The 17,501-nt window shown below is 36.8% G+C and overlaps 1 protein-coding gene across 1 annotated transcript in view; it reads right to left on the bottom strand.

Annotated features, from left to right (window-relative positions):
* Positions 1 to 2,009: 2,009 nt before the first annotated feature.
* The window catches only part of IL1RAPL2 (interleukin 1 receptor accessory protein like 2), a 436,774-nt gene continuing 421,282 nt past the window's right edge, over positions 2,010 to 17,501 (bottom strand). The window contains exons 8-9 of the mRNA XM_072956493.1: positions 14,905 to 15,075; positions 2,010 to 2,878 (exon numbers count right to left, since the gene is read on the bottom strand). Of these exons, the coding sequence (XP_072812594.1) occupies positions 2,181 to 2,878; positions 14,905 to 15,075 (869 nt within the window). The 3' untranslated portion in view covers positions 2,010 to 2,180. The remainder of the gene's footprint in view (positions 2,879 to 14,904; positions 15,076 to 17,501) is intronic.

Raw genomic sequence — 17,501 nt, 5'->3', positions numbered from 1 at the left:
GTTTCTTGTCAAGTTCCCCAGCACAAGTGTGAATGCTCTGTTTTTGAGTACCTACTAGTAGTGAAAGGACACATTGTGGCCAGCCAACTCAAATTGCTACCCACGTTTAATCATTGTAAATAAAGGAAGCAGAGAGACCCATGTTATATTTTCAGAACTGGCATGCTCAATACAGAACTATTAGTTTAAAAATACCACTGAACATTCTATTTGAATTAATCTAGACTTCTGTGAAAAACAAAATAGTAAGAAGTACAATTGGTCACTTAAACATATACTACTCATTTCATGCAGGTTATTAACTTAGTAATTACATATATTATTGAGGAACAATGAGAATAAATACAACTTTATAACACTTGGAAAACAGTTCAGAATTGATAAATTTCCATTTTGAAATACCTATAGTTTTTACAGAAGCAAAATCACCTTTCTCAGTGAAAAAAAAATACATCTATGAAACACCCATGTGTTGAACAGTACTTTTTAAAGGAGCAACTAATTGTCCCACTGTGAAAGGAACATGTATCACTGCTAAGCTTTCAAATACTGTTGGTGCATAGTGCATTTTCTGAGCAGCTGGATATAGAAAAGCAGCAGAAAAACAAGTACTTTGAACAAAACCCATGGATTACAGGGAATAATTCATGAAAAAAGGTTGAAAGAAATAATCAAAACATATTACCTAATGTTCTCGTATACATTTGAGTTTCACAATTACAAGAACCGGGAAAATTCTTAATTTTTACACACTGTGTACATTTGTTCTTGTTTATATTTGCCCCCAAACATGATTTAAGAACCATATGCAAAATGCCAGAATGAACCTTGATTAACAATTGACACACCACAGGAATCTTTGTGGAGAGCACACCAAAATTGATTAATTGGAAAGAACACAAAGTAGTAATTCACAATAAAGACTAGAATATTCCTTACATTCCTTACAGAAAATTCATGATATTTTAGATTATTCACAGGAATTTTCTGATATGGTGCAGTCACAGTCACAATGTAAGGGTGGAGAAGTTTACTTTAAAGTATACTCTTTGAAGCACCAGGAATAAGATACTTCTAAAGGAGCCTTGCACACATGGCCAAGCAGATATTGAGTATGTACAGAATAGTCTGTTTCACAGCTACATTTCAGATGAAAATCAGTGTAATTGCTGCTCTACCACTAGTAAACTTGAATCATTTAGTACTTCATCTGTGAATATTGTTGTTTTGCTTCTTTTCTACTGCCGACACTTGCAGTCAATATTTATTTAAATTCAAACTCCAATAATGTTGAAAAAAAGGTAGGAAGATGTGAGTATCTTCATATAAAGCTTACAGCAGGTTAAGAAATCATTTAAGAAAAAAAATCCAAATGTGAATTTGTTAGCAAACAATAAAATGCATAACTTAAAATGTGTTTTCAAATTTGTGAAACTTTGTTGATAGGCTAATAAGCCATAATGTTTCTTCAACATCATCCTAAAAGAACTAACATTGTATCTACTGATTTGCTTAAGAAATGCACATTGTTTACCTATCAGTTTGTCTACAGATGTGCTTGCCTAATAAAACTAGTAGCTGTCATTATGAGCTGTTGATTTAGTATACAGAAGTCGTCCATTATGCTGAAGAAGTTCTAAACGTTTCAATCATTTTTTCTTAGCTGATCCTCTTCTACAAACAATCTTCCAATTGGGATGCCTCAACACTTCTTTCTTGATGATTCCTGATTTTCAGTTACTCTACAGAAGTTCTCTTTTCCCTTTAATCTTGGTTCAGAATTTTCAAATTCAATTAAAGTCTTTAAATTTTCCTTATTTCAAAAGCCATGTAAATTCTGAAATAGTCACAAATATGGGGAAGATAGCTTACCTACCAAACTTGCAGTCTATGTGGTATCATAAAACCTACTCTAAAACAATAGGATTTAATTTTTTTTTCTTTTTGGGAAGAAATCAAAACTGTACATTGGAATGAGGTACTATACTACAAAAGCAGGTCCTTCTATCCCCCCATTATTCTGGAAATGTAAACAAAAAAATTTAGATACAAAAGTGATTTCTGTGCCTTTTTCTTCAAACACTTTTTCAGCACCTCAGTGTTATTAGGTGTACTTTATGCTTGGTATAGCAGAAATTTTGTATGCTCACATAGCTGTTCAGAGGAATTCAGATTTTCCACTACCAAATATCACTGGTGAAGCTAAGCTCTTTGGATGATAAAGGTAGCAGGGAACTGTTCCTATGAAATTCCTGGGTATCTTTCAGAGCATTATTAACAGGTAGCTGTCCATTGAGTAGTGTCAGAGGCAGGTTACAGTAAGTGTGGTGGTTGCCTAAAGAAGGTACCGGCAAGGTGGTGGTTGGCATCTCGTGTTTATAACCTCTGCAACAGTGCCTCATTTGCATTGAATCTGAATGGTGGAAATCTGGGAGATCAGCTTGGGATGACACCAGGGAGGCCGAGGTACTGGTCATGGCAATAGAGGGTATAGGCTGGAGTTCTCCAAAAAGTCCTTGTTCTGCAGAGTCCAGAACATGGCACCGAGAAAGCATTTCTTTTTTCTTGGTGGGCATTTCATATACTAAGTGCTTCCAAAACTTAGAATTCAATTTGCTGCTTTTGGGTCCCTTCCACTTGATCAGCGACAGAAGTTTGATGCTGCGCTTTAATGATTCCACTTCCCGGCAATTCACCTTCCCTTTTAATTCTGTACACTCAATCAAAATCACTTTGATTTCTCCACTGACTAGCATGTTATGGAGTCTGCTTTCCAATTCGAAAATACTCCATCCTCGTCTGAGAATATAGTCTGGAGTTAGCACGATAATAAGTCTTCTGCTTTGCTCAACACATCTTGTGAGATCTTCAATGTATGCTACAAATCACAGAAAGAGAGAAAGAGTAAAACAAAGACATTTCTAGTCTTTAAAGCATTAGGTTTGCACTCTAGTATAGCAAAGATCCAGTCTTTCACTGAGGTACATCACATTTTCTTTTCTTGTACTGCACACTCAGAAAGCTATTTTCCTTAAAAATAAAACATTTTAAAAGCTGTTTGTAATACTTATTTTCTTTCCCCTCATCATTACTTACAGTGTTCTCTTAGCTGATATAAACTCTAACTTCTTCAGGGGTTGGTATATTTCAGATTTTTAATTTGCTTAATCATTTAACTCAAGGCTGGCGTGCAGGCTAGTACTTACTCTAAGTGAACAAGCAATCAGCAGGTTGATGAAGAGAGAAATGGAGTCTTTTAATGAAGGTCACTGTATTTATGGGTTTGGTTTGCTTTTCCCCCAGTTTCCAACTACTATACAAGTTGGGAGGTCTATGTATATGAACTACTTCAAAGATAATTGTGATAGAGATTGTAGAAAATCTCTTCTACAGTCAGCTTGTTTCTCAGAATATTCCTGTTATTTGTAACCTTAGGTTCTTCATTTTGCCCTTCAAACCTGGAGATAGGGAAGTGGTGTGTGTGTGTGTGTGTGTGTGTGCGCCTGCCCATGAGTTTAATTTGAACCAGCTGCTCTTTGTTCAGAGGAGTGAGGGGTGGAGTTGGAGGTGGGGGATGGTGTGGAATGAACAGTAAAGGAGGAGGAGTCTAGCAACTGAGAAGCCTTTGCTCTACTTTGTCAAACAATTCTGAGTGAGGTGAATACATTATGGCCTAGTCCTAGTAGAAAAAACACTCAACTCACTCTAGATTTGTTTATCCCATGGAATAATCCTTTTGCAACCATGCTTCCCAGTCTTATCTGCCAGAAAGGGAAACACACACATGTGTTAACAAATGGAGACTTGGACACAGGTGCTGCAACAGAGAGCTGTCTTTACTAAGCAGAGCATAAGGCCTTGTCTAATGTACAGTGCCCTCTAGCAGAAGCAGTGCTTACAGAGGCATAGCAACATTTGTCACTGCAAATCTGCCCAAGGTTACAGACTGCTTTCAAGGAGTCACGTCCAGTACATAGTGCGGGGCCACTGAACCGCCCAGTACAAGCCATTTGAAAAGAAACTTATTTTACAGATGCATATTTTACAGATGATCTCTCTTTTCCAGGGTTTTATTTCCACCACTTGGCAGCAAGAACACTTTCACAAGCGAAAAAGAGCAAACTTTCTACACACCCTACAGATAAACAAAAAAACTTTTTAAGAGATACACAGAGAATTGCCTATTTAACAATTTGTTGTTACTGCTGTTTTGGTTTTTACTCAATACATTTCAGGATTTTCTCATGCAGTAGTTACAAAGACTGTATCTGAGGGGATAAGGCAACTTCTAAGTGGGGAGGGAACCTCTTAAGAATTTGAGACATTTTAGAGTTTACATATTCAAGGAAAAAAATCAGCATTGAAATCTTCAAAAAAAACAAAACAAAAACAAAACACAAAACAAAAAAACACCACACAAATTGTAATGGGAAGTTATCACTCTGTAATTGTCATTTAGAGAACTGGTGAAATAGAATGCAAGGAAAGGTAGAAAGTTTCAATAGAGTGGAAAAATATTATCCCAATGTATCAACAGCTCTGACTCTTCATTTTCTTCCTTCCTTTCTGCTCCCAAAAAGAAAGAAGTTATGTGGGAAGCTTCATCATTAGAAGTTGGATCTGTAAGATACAGTAAAATAAACTATCATGCATCTTTCCCATTATTCTTTTCACCTTTCCTCCAAACTAAACAAAACAAAACAAAACCCAAACCCAGAATCATGGTAGAAGTGCAGGAGGCCATGAAAATATAATTTCACCAGGTTACGTATGAGTTAATAGTTACTTTTATAGAAATTCCTTACCAAATGATTTACCAAGGGCTTATTCCAAGTAATATTCTTCCCTCATTAATTGCAGTTTTACATTTAATTTTTAAAAAATGATCTGTACAAACCTTGCCAGGAGCACATTTGTCACAGAAACTACACCTCTCTGAACAACACTATTTCTCTGTGTTGGAGTGTAGTTTAATTTACATTTGAAATATGCTTTTACAAACAAAAGTTATATCTATACCCATCTATCTGCTTAAAGAAAAAAATGACAACTCAAGCATCCACAGTCATGAGAGACTATACACATCCATACTAAGTAATTTGGGATCTCATAGGCTTTGGCTTTATCATCCACTTTCTCAATCGGGGAAGGGAACAGAGGACAGTGTTTTTTCCCTATTAATATGGTTCTCCCCTGTCATCTGTGTATTATATTTTGCCATTTGACAGCTAAGCAGAATGCAAAATTTAGAGTTTGAGTCATTAGGCAGAATTTGCATTTGCCCCCAGAAGGAATGCCTGTCAGGACGGATCCCACTATGCTCAGCTGCACAGGGTGTGGATGTTGAAGGGAACCTTGGAGAGAGGGAGTTGTCCCTGTCTCCTGCATACTGCACTAGCTGTGCTTATCCTGGCAAAGCCTAGTGGAGAGTTAAGGCAACCATCCAGATAATTTCAGCTGAAAACCTGCTCTGGAAGAAAAAAGGTCTGAATTATCCTGGTTTGCCCTATATATACATTAATCATATGCACTGGAGTCAGTCAGTCAGTACATCAAAATTTTCCCTGGGTAGACACAGCCCAAATGTCCCAAAGAAAACATGAGCCATTTTCTTGGGCCCTGAATTTCGTGTTCCATTTCATTTGGTGAACAACCAAGTGGAAGTTTTCAGATGTGAAGCCCACATTTCACTTCTTGGGATGGTGATCAGTGGCTGGGCAGCAACCTCAATGTTTGAAAGCAGCTGGGGAGGTGCCTCTAAGAGCTGCCTGACTCTAAGGAAAAGAAGGAGAGACTGTGCCCTAGCTTCCCTATTCTGGCTCCCTCTCTATTTTTCTATGTTTTTTTTTTCTCTTTTCTTAGCCCCTTTGCTCCTCTCTACCTCTCTCTTTCCCTTTATTTTTTCTTGCCTGTCCTGTGTGTCTCTTGTCCTTTTACTTTCCTCTTCGCTTCCTCTTTTTTTTCCCCCTTTCTCTCTCTTCCTCCCCTCTCCTCTTTTGCCTATCTCCTTTTGCTCCTTTCTCCCTTCTTTTCTCAACCTTTTGTCTCTTTATCTTTGGGGGAAAAAACCAGGAACTAGCCATCATGGAAAATATAAATAAATTAGCAGGAGACCAAATAGGTAGAGTTTAATACTTTTTACTTGCTAATCTTTAGCCAGGGAGTTGTTGCTGGCTCCTATGTAGCAAATGCCCTAAATAATTTTCTCCTTGCCCTGGGGTTGCATGTCTGCATCCAACGACTGTGAATTGGAGCCTGATCCATTAGGACCATGTCCTGTTTTCATATAGCCTGTGAGCTAAGATTGATTTTTTTAAAAAATTTTAAGGGTTGTGAAAAATAAAGAATATGATGCAACAGAGACCATATATGATCCACAAAGTCTAAAATATTTGCTCTCTGGATCTTTACAGAGAAAATTTGCCACCCCTGAATTAAAGACCAATCAGGATATTTAGGTTTGGAAAAGGTCCAAATAAACTAAGCTGAAACAGGTATCAAGTTAAGACATTTCTGGCCCATAGCTAGCGTAGTCCCTGACAGGCAGTGGTGTTTGCAATGGTGGGACTGTGGTTTTTGTGGGAGACATGTTAGAAACCTTCAGAAACCATTTAAAAAAGCTTCTTACCATGAAGAGATAATAAAGAAACGTTTTTCAAAAAAAAAATCCCTAAATCCACAGGACATATGAATACTCGCTAAATCTTGCCCTGACTTGTTCAGGCAAATTTTAGCAACTGAGTAGCAGAAATCCCTTAAAAGACTCTTTTTTTTCCACATAAAAATACAAAATATCCCTTAAATGAAAGGTCATTAAGTTATGTCTTTGTAAATTTTGGTTTAAAGTAACTTATAATGACAGAAAAAACTAAAGAGGTTTGGGTCTGACAGCCTTCTGCTTCTCTAAACACGGCTGTGAAACCACACTAGATTATCAGACATGAAACGAAGCTAATTACACTTAATCTATTTGTGATCTTCACAGTTTTATAAAGAAAAACAAAGGGGCAGTTGTATAAACCCAAATTCCAGTGTATTTAGTAAAGTAGGATTTGATATTCAAAAGTGACTTGAAAATAGGATATTTTATTAACAAAGCAAAAAAGTAAACTGAAGGAAAAAATAAAGTGACAACATAAAGCAGAAAGAATGGCAGCCTCAAGAAGTTGCTTCTAATGGGATGTATGTACTTTTTGAAAAGAACTCAGGAATCCTAAAAGTCAGGCTCCGACTCTGCTGCAGATGTAGGCAGAAGGACAGGGGGAATACACACTTATTCATGAATTTCCATGTGATCTTGCTAGTGCCTACTAACTATCTGACTTATCAAACTAATCAACTAGTTATTTGTAAATTCTTTTTGTGTGGACACTTCTACTTATGTCAGAATCATTATTAGGGGTAGTTAGCATATTTAAAAAGTTAAAAGACAAATAATTAGCCTGTAGAAAAAAGCATAATTTACTACTTTGCCAGGTTCAAATAATAATAGCTTGATGTGCTTATACCCATAGCTATGTACATCCAGTAACAGTTAGACAAATCATTAGGGTGAGACAGGATGCATCAAAATTGATAATACCTCCATTAATTTTAGTGAATATTGGTTAATTGATAACTATCAACAGGGATATTTATAAAACCTATGGGTTAATATATCAGGACTTAAAATCAAGACAGTAATTGACATGGATCCACTCCTATGACTGGTATGGAGAAACCAGCAAAAAATACAGGTTTCCCATGTATCAAAGAAAACTGTATTATTCAGCACTATGATATGTGGGGAAAATGATTAGTCTTCTGGTATAAATAGAGGCTTACAGTGAGGTACTTTATAATGTAGTCTCATTGAAAATACAACCTGCATTTTAAATAATAATGTTTAATACTAACTTATTGAAAGTTTTACAGGTTGACAACCTTACTCTTTATCTTGGCTGATGTTGCTTAAGCTTTTGGATCTTGATTCTGCCTCTGGGAGATGTAATCATCTGTGTTGTCTGCCATAGAGATTGGGGCTACAAATTTTTTTATTTTGCCAGGTGTGTGTGTGTGTGTGTGTGTGGGTGGGTAGGTGCTTTCTAAACACTGTGTGGTATTAACTTGCTTTACAAAAACCTTCCCTGCCCCCTCTTCCTCCAAGTCCTTGGCTTGATAATTCACTGGACTAAATTTTTTGGCAAGACTTTTGTTTTCTGTTGACTTCTGTAAAGGTTCTAATCGACTCTGATTAAGCTGATCAACAGTTACTGTGGATTGGCTGAGACTTTGTGAGTGCAGGGAGACATATTTACTTACAGTTTTGACTTTGGTGGCTGTATTTCTGTTAATGAATCCTTTACTTTTGTTATAGTATTTCACTAGAGGGTGGACAGGGAAGCATGAGAGGGGGCGTAATCTACTGTGGAATGTTGTCCACATCTCTGAATTCTTTCTCTTCTATCTTTATCTCTTCACCGAGAGTAAAGGCAGTAATGGAACACATTCAAAGAATATTGAAAGAAAGTGTGAAGGGTAGCAAACAAAGAGTCTATAAAATGTCCTTTCCCTCCTCTTTTCTACCTTAACCTCAATGCCCTAGAAATTTATAGGTATAACTAATTCCAATCAGTGCAATCTTGGTAAGTATGGAACAAGCCTACTTATTCCTTATATAGCCTTTTCTGTGGTTCCTTTGGTACTTAAGACAATTTTATCCTGGTCTTCTGTGTAGAAGACCTTTTTATTTTAAAGGTGTCTGTTCTTTGTGCTGCCCAAAAGGTAGATTTCCTGATTGAAATTCTACACAATGGATTCTTCCTGTACCTCAAACTTTGATGAGAAATTTCAGTCCAATGACCTCAGCACAGTGTTGGACATATTGGATACAGTTCCCTCTCTCTTGACTTGTAACATGAAGGGGATGGTGGGCATATCTAATTTTATTCCATGTGAGTAAATTGTAAACAATGTGTTAAATTTCCATGGTTGTGCATATCACCCCTGCCCCACACTTTTTAGGTCACAGACATCAGATTGCCTGGAAAAAGATTTTATTACTCCCCAAGGACAATTTACTTGAATGGTGTCCAATATGTCCGGCTATTAGAGAAACGATTGGCAATGAATAGTTACAGATCCATGTAAAAAAATGTTTTTTGCATGCTTCACTTCAGGAGTGACTAGGGATCGTCTGACACCAGATGTATTCTCCAGTCATTTGTCATTTCACTGTCAGCACAATCACATGGCTAGTGCTAAGCACTGAAAAACTGAAGATTAGAATAGCGAGGAAAGTCTAGCAAATGCAAGAATGTAATCAGACATTACAATTTTTCCCCTTAAATTACTGAAGGAGTCCTAGGATTCTTAAGTGAGGAAACTCACTAAAATTGAATATGAAAACAAATGGAAACACCATTTGATATTTGAGGCCAAATTCATAAATATAATTTCAACAGACATGGCTGATCAAACATATGCATCATAATATTTTTCACTCATTAGTGTCTTTCTCTGGTGCAATAATGCATGAATAACTCACATAGAGATCCTTATAATCTTCCTGTGAATAGAAGAGGAAACTGAGCTAAAAGCCTTTGAAGGACTTTTTTTTCTCTTCAATATCCACTTAGACATCTATAGATTTTTCTAAAGCTTCAGCCAGAATTAGCTCAATTTATAATTTTTAATAAGCATCGCATATGCACTTTAAAGCACCTCGCTTGCTTTCTCTTAAAGGCAAACAAAAGCTCCAAGATTGGGTTGTTTCTACTTTTAGTCTTGGAATGCTATTTTCTCCATCTGATCAGTGTCCCTCAGCCCAATTCTACAATCTTTTTTATTTTTATGTTTTTTAATCTCTGCAGAAACACTGAGATAAGATGGGCTCAAGAGCCTACATGGTACTCATCCAAAAATGTCCCCAATCTCAGGATCTCAACTGCACAGCTGGGTTCTGTTGGTCACATGTCAGCTTCAGAGCACATCTGTTCATTCCTAAAGGATCCACTAGGCCCCATGAACACAATGTGCTCTGTGTTGAGTACTTTACACCACAAAACCCAGCAGCTGCACGGGTGAGAAAATCTCTACTTCTCAAGTTTGTGTCTCTAGGCAGTTTGAGTAGGGTGTTTTCTATCTGGATTTCTTTTGGTTGCCTGTCACTTCTGACATTCAAACGCCTGTTGGCAACAAAGTTGCTTTTGCTATTCTACTACAGATGTTTCTAGCCTGGGGAGAGACAGACCAAACTTTTACTGGAAAGTAGGAATTCTTGCCACATTCAGGCACTAAACCTGAGAAAACATAAGGAAGATCCTGGCCACAGGCTCAAGAATGGAAAGGTAGGTCACTGCCAGGAAAATAATGTCCAGATCTGAAGACTTTTAGTTTTAGCGTTTAGGAAAACGCTGTGTCAAATCTTCCCATCTGTGCTGGTTCGTGATGGCCAAAGGACTCTTCCCTAGTAGGGCATATAAGAAGGGTATAGACACCTCCACCTCACCTTGGAAAGTTACATGTTTATACTGAAGCTTTTTAAGAACTCATGGTCATATGAGAGAGAGAGAGAGGAGGGGAGACCCATTCATGTACTTTTGAAACTGTATGCATTGGAAAGATTTGTGTGTTGATGAGGTTGAGTTGGAATACCATTAGAGTGGTGCAAAAGAAACTGAAGATACATCAAAAGTAAAGGCATTAAACATGAATCGGTTTGTGTCATGGACTTCATTAGTTTGATTCATAGAAAATTATTGTTGTAGATCAAGAATGATGTTATGAAGTCTGCTTTTACAATCCTCAAAGGCCTCATTGCTAGTTTTTAGAGGAAGGAGTAGTCTTGGGTCAACATGTTTTAAATGAGATGTGAGGGACAAACACAGCTTATAATATTGTAACTAGTCTCCCCCCACCCCGCAGGAATGTGTCTATATTTATATAGCATAACCTGTAAAATCTGTACCAATGGCTGCAAATACAGACCACAGAAGCTTCTTTAATAACACACATACACCAAGTCCAAAATGTTCTACTCTGTCATTCATGTGTAAATCAAGTATATTATTCATATACTTCATCGACTTCCTGAATGCGTGCTAAAAATGCCAAGGAAAAACTCGTTAATCGTGACATGGTGACTGCTCAGCCAGCTCTGAAATGTTGATGGAAAAGAAAAATTGTCAAAGGGCCTTTTTAAGAACTTCTGCAGGTTACACTCGCAAATCGGAATTCAGAGAACATGAATTTCCTCGTTCAGGAAGGAAGGATTAAAATCAAACACCCTCCAGTGGTTGCATCTAAAAACTGCATAGTTGTCCCAAATGGTTTACTTATGAAAAGTCTTCCCGTGCACCATTAATTACCCAGGATTCAAGTTCCTGCTCAGGCTAATTGTTGTATAATCTCAAAAAATTAAAGTGATCTTCTATGGACTATAAAATCTCTGTTCATCCTGATGCCATCTTCTTGGGTATTTTTATAAGTCCTCTAAATGCCAAGATGTACTAGGTGACAACCTCCTATCATCTCTTATGTGGTATGTGCAGTCCTCAACTAGGAAATATGACTTGTATAAGCCTCACACCCATTCAGGAAGACATTCAGACCTGTCTATGACACACCAAAAACAATTAATTGATTTCAATAATCTAGCCAATCAACTAGCTGACTCAGTGAGGTGTAAAATATTCTACCACCTGTTTGGCTAAATTGACACAGCAGGTTGATTCAGTTGACCTGTAAAGCCATCAAAACCTAAGAGCACTAAAAGAACACAATTCAGGGGTGCACTGCTCTCACTCTTATGCTCTCTGGGTCTCACTTGCACTCATGAACAATAGCTGTTTCTTTATACAATCAGCAAGTGTCATCTACTGGGTCTCAGGTAAAGTGGCTCGTCTGTGTTCCATATTGTCCCTATTTCCCTTTCTGATGTGCACAATGTGGAAGCATTGTTTTCCAGTCTAGAAGAAGGATAATAAACGTTGACATGGTCAGACATGAAGATTGACATTTTTCAGTCACTTGGTGGTATTGACAAATACTGTCCATTTTCTGGTGCCAACAATTTTGGAATGCAAGAAGGCAGAACTTGAATCCACATTAAATCCTACTGAAGAGGACTTGACATAGAATATAAATTCCACTTTGGTGATGATATTGCTTTAATACAATTTAGGATTGTATCACTCTAAAGATTGATTTTGCCGAATTTCAACATTTAAGAAAATGCTCTTGGCAAAAATGCAAAAAAAAAACCCATTGGAATTTAATGAATTAAGCCAAAAAATAGTAAAGGGGTAGGTTTTTTTCAGAAAATAGTTTTAGGATTTTTCAAAATTAAAGTATAGTTGATTTACATTATTGTGTTAGTTTCAAGGGTACAAGAAAGTAATTCAGTAATACATATATACATGTACTTTTTCAGATTCTCTTCCATTATAGGTTATTATAGGATTTTTAGTATAGTTCACTATGCTATATAGTAGGTCCTTGTTAGTTATCTATTTTATATATAGTCATGTATGTATGTTAATCCCAAACTCCTAATTTATCCCTCTGCAAAGTGGTGTTTTTAATATTTCATTAATGATTGATCAACCTCTTGTAGATATTCTTTCTAGTATCTGAAAAGAAAGCAATATACTTATTAGGGTTGAGAATATTTCTATGAATTACTTTTTTTCTTTCAGTGAAAATCTTTTTAGCTTTCACATTCACTCTGTTAAAAATGTCTTTCAGATACTGTCATGCAAAAGTTAAAACTCTTACTTATTTCATTCTTGTTATTTCCTCTTGTCTTAAACCAACACTATTCGAGCAAAATCAACAAGCACCTAAGAAGTACCAATGAGGTCAAGTATTCTGCTAGATGTTAACAGGGGTATGATGAATGAGAGACAGTCCTTGCCTTCATGGAGCTTACAATCTTGCTGAAAAGATAAGACATAAATAGATGGAAAGCTACATAAAATAACAAGATAATACAAAATATCACATAGGAGTACAAAATTTATAGTCAAACAAGTGATTATAAGCCATGTACTCTAGGGCTAGAGAAATTATTAATGGACTTTTCACAGAGACAATGATATGGAGACGATAAAGAGGATTTGTAAAGGTATAGAGGACTAACATTAACAAAAGCATCACAGGGACACACAATGTACATTAAAGGCACAGTTTGGCTAGAGTAGAAGGTATGAGTAGGGGAAATGGTAGGAGACAAGTTTAGGAGATAAACCTGAGCTGGCACTGGAATGCACAAGTGTTTAGCTAAGGGTTACGGATTTTATCATACAAGAAATGATGAGCAATTTAAGGTTGTTGAACAGGGGAGAGACATGATCAAGGAGATATACATATTAGTGGGATTAGATGGATGGGAGGAAAAATAGGGAAGGCAGAGAGTGATCGACATTCAGGAATGAGGTGATTGGGGTCTATACTGGGATGGTAGAAATGATAATAGAAAAGATGCAGTGGACACTGGATTTGAGAGAGATACAAAAGAATAAAAAATGATTCTGAGGTATTAGCATGTTCCTTGGAACTCAAACAAAGTAGAAATGGTATTTCAAGACATGAAAATGAAGGAAATTACAGGAAGAAAAGGGGAGAGGATATTGGGAAGAAATTTGGGGAATTCTTACATTTGTTGTGCAGGAAAGTAATGAAGCAGTAAATATTGTCTTTGTTTCTTTCTATGCATGTGTAATTGTGTATCCTCACATGCACACCCAAACATATACAGAAACATATGCACTCTAAGAAAAGAGATGAACAACCAAACTTGGTTGTTTCAGTTTGTCTCCTGCCATCTTAGTAGACTGCTGACAATCTGAATAAATGTTATTGAGGATTAATGGGATCTAGTGGAGTGAGGACCAGAGTCAAACAGACCTAGGTTCTAATCCCACCTCTACCATTTGCCAGCTGACTGGTCTTAGACATTTTTCAGGCCTTATTTCATCTGTAGGATGAGGCTAATAGTACCTGCTCTCTCCACAAAGGGTTATTGTAAAGATAAAATGAAAAAATGTATGTGAAAATATTTTATATACTGTGAAGTACTGAAAATATAAGATTTTTTAAGATTTTTAACGTTGTTATCCCATATGTGTAAATTGCCATATTCTGAGTTTTGGTCACAGTTTAATCTCCCCCTCTCGAGGATATTAACATAGACACATGTGCAAACTAATTCTAATGCTTTATTTTCCCTCAATGTCATTTCAAGCTCTTTGAGGGCAGGGACCATATCTTCTGTATTCACCTTACACTTTATCGTGTACAGCACTCTGAACATTAACAGGAAAAAGACATGTATTTTTACTTGAACCTCAATTTATTCTGAAAGCTCAAATACAGCTTTCAATCCGTAGCATAATTTAAAAATATCATTCAAACCCATGTAGTCCAGAACTTCTTAAAAATAATTTAAATACACAGGGAAGGTGCCATATCCAATGGCCTCACATACATTTTAAGTCGATTTTCCTATAAATCTGAAAATGAATATCAAGGCATAAATTCAGAGTTATTAGTAACGATGACTGTAGGTGTAAGTAGAAGCACAATGACAGAAGACCAGCTTTGGAACTGAAATGCATTGAAAAGACTTTAACTGGCTTATGCAGATTTTTTTTAAGGATCATCACTTTCTCGGAACACTAGACAATATAATAAAAAATACCATTAAGGCACACTTTTTAAACCATGCCTAAAATATAAGTGAGAATGCCTTTAAAAAAATTTGGATGCTAGAAAGTCAGAACACAGGCATTGGGGAGAAATTTAAATTTAATAAAATCTCTGGTGAGAAAAACTATCTAAATACTTGGCTCTGACATTTGAAGTCTCCTTATAACTTCCTAAATGAAACCAAACTTTTAAAATACAAAATTTGAAAGTACTTACTTCCACTTGGAATCAAGTCCCTTTCTGGAATGAAGAGTTTATATCCATAATGTTTTTCCAGAACATCTGGCAGTATTTCAAGAGCAAACTGCTCTTCTTCAGGGTTGTCACAGTCTAAAGTATCTTGGTCCACTTTTGTGTAAGAGAGATAGGCATCATATTCCTTGTTGTCTTAGATACAAAGAACAACAAAAGGGTTGTATGTATTATTAGCATGTTCTCTTTATTCTTTCAAACTTTTTTTATTGAGTGATAGTCATTTTACAATGTTGTATCAAATTCCAGTGTAGAGCACAATTTTTCAGTTATACGTGAATATACGTATATTCATTGTCACACTTTTTTTTCGCTGTGAGCTACCAAAGATCCTGCATATATTTCCCTGTGCTATACAGTATAATCTTGTTTCTCTATTCTACATATGCCTGTTAGTATCTACAAGTTTTGAAATCCTAGTCTTTCCCTTCCCACTCCCTTCCCCCTTGGCAACCACAAGTTTGTATTCTATGTCTATGAGTCTGTTTCTAGCAGGTTCTCTTTAAATTCTAAATGTCTGTAATCATTAACAGGCTGGAATAAGCACTGTAATTAGTGGCTGTCATTAATAATTGGAAAAAAAGTCACATGCAGTGTTATAGGAAACCTAGTACATTTCAACATAACCTAGCTATAGTCATATGATATGACCTGGGCAACCTATAGTGAGGACAGAATAAAAGAATTATTATTTGTGACTTTTGGTGTGAATGATTAGCTCAGTGTGTTTGAATGCAGGACTAAATAGACCAAAGTCATGGATTTGAACTCTTTCAGTGCCAGTTGGCTTGGCTCTATGACTTGGTCACAGACTATACCTTGTTTGGACAAATATGTGTAAGAGATCCAAGAAGGGCTGGGCCCTAGAGTGTGGAAGATCGAAATAATCCAGCCTCACTCCTGGAGACACTACTTGCAGCACATGCCATATTTCCAGTTGGTTAGTGTCGTCATCCTCATATACAAAATGCAGTTCATTACCAAATATTAGAGACAGCAGCTGTGTTTTATACAAGTGCATTGCCTGTTATTCTTGTTCAATCCATGGCCAACTAATTTGACACAAGCTTCCAAAAGAAGCCTTTGTTTCAAAATATACATCCTTCCAGTATTGCCAAATTCGGCTTTCCCTTCACACATTTAGTCAGAGAGTTAACTGTGCTTTGAGAATGTATTTTTTTCCTCTTTTGCTGTATTGGCTCAGAGCCAGTCTCTCCAAAGAGAAAATGTGTGTGTGTGTGCGTGTGTGTGTGTGTGTGTAGTTTTTTTTCTGAAAATATTAATGAATACAGCTTCTCAAGGTATTAGTCCCCACTGGCTTTAGAAGGGACATACTGCAAAAGTTATAGTGGTTTTCAAAATTTTTTATTTATAGAAAAACTATTTTTAAAAGTTAATGTGAGCATAGATTCATATTGCACAATTAATATTTATTAAACCTAGTTAATTGCAAATAATACTTCTAAAAGAGCAGCAAATTTTTCAGGATTTGTTTCTAAAACACAAAAATACTGTCTATTAAAACAGGCCTGATGAAAATAAAGCTAAAACCTGACCGAAAGGTAATTTACAGAAGGAAGCAGCCACTCACTTGTCCAAACCATTAATGATTTGGTTCTACTTGCTAAAGGATGAATACATGATAGGCATATAAAGATATATAAATACCCTATGGTAGGAGTACTTGGGACCCCCGGCCTATCTAGAGAAATCCGAGGCAGAAGCATATTGTTCCAGTTCCGGTAAGATTTCATACTCTACTACCCCAACATGAAGCGAATTCTGGTTACTTATGTTAAGATGGTGTCTGAATCCAGGAGGCTTCTCTTTAGCCTGTTCTCTGGCTGGAAAGGGCTTCTGTAAACCTTGGTTGGGTTACTTGATTGCCTAGAAGCAGATGCACATGAAGGACTGCCCCGACAGTTGAGATCATTTGGCTTACAAATGGGGCACATTCCACTGTTATGCATAAAACGCCACTTGGAAATGAGAATGTTCATAAGCAACACTAATGTAAGAACCTCCTGGTAATCCTAGCACCTCTGCCCCTGTTCCAATCAAGCTCAGGATGCACCTGCAGGCCCTTGACTTTCTCCAGCTATAATTACTCACCTGGGACTTAAAGCTGCCGATGATACACAGCTGGAAGAATGAAAGAGGCCAAAGGACAAACAGCTCCATTTCTATGAGTAGAATGTATTTCATTGTTCTTGATGGATGGTGTTGCCGCCCCAAACTCCATAATGTCAGACTCGACCCCAGTTTCCTCTGATTTTGATAACTCTCCTATCTCAAAAGCCCTTCTAAATTCAATTACTTATTAACTCATTCAACAGTGATTTGTTGAGTATCTACTCTGAGCTAGCCATCTGCAATGACTAACTGACTCTTTCGTCCATCTGACCAGGCCTTCTAGACTCTTGCCCATTGCTTGTCCTGACTATGACTATTTGCCCTTCAACCATGCCTAATCTCACATATTCTTGGTCACATCCTTACTTGCTTCGCCTATACCTTAATAGAGGTGGTGCTACAAAGACTTTCTTTAAGAAAAATATTGC

The sequence above is a fragment of the Vicugna pacos genome, chromosome X, assembly GCF_048564905.1.
Source record: "Vicugna pacos chromosome X, VicPac4, whole genome shotgun sequence".
Classification (NCBI taxonomy): domain Eukaryota; kingdom Metazoa; phylum Chordata; class Mammalia; order Artiodactyla; family Camelidae; genus Vicugna; species Vicugna pacos.
The sequence above is the reverse complement of the archived record's forward strand: the minus strand, read 5'-3'. Positions and strand labels throughout refer to the sequence as shown.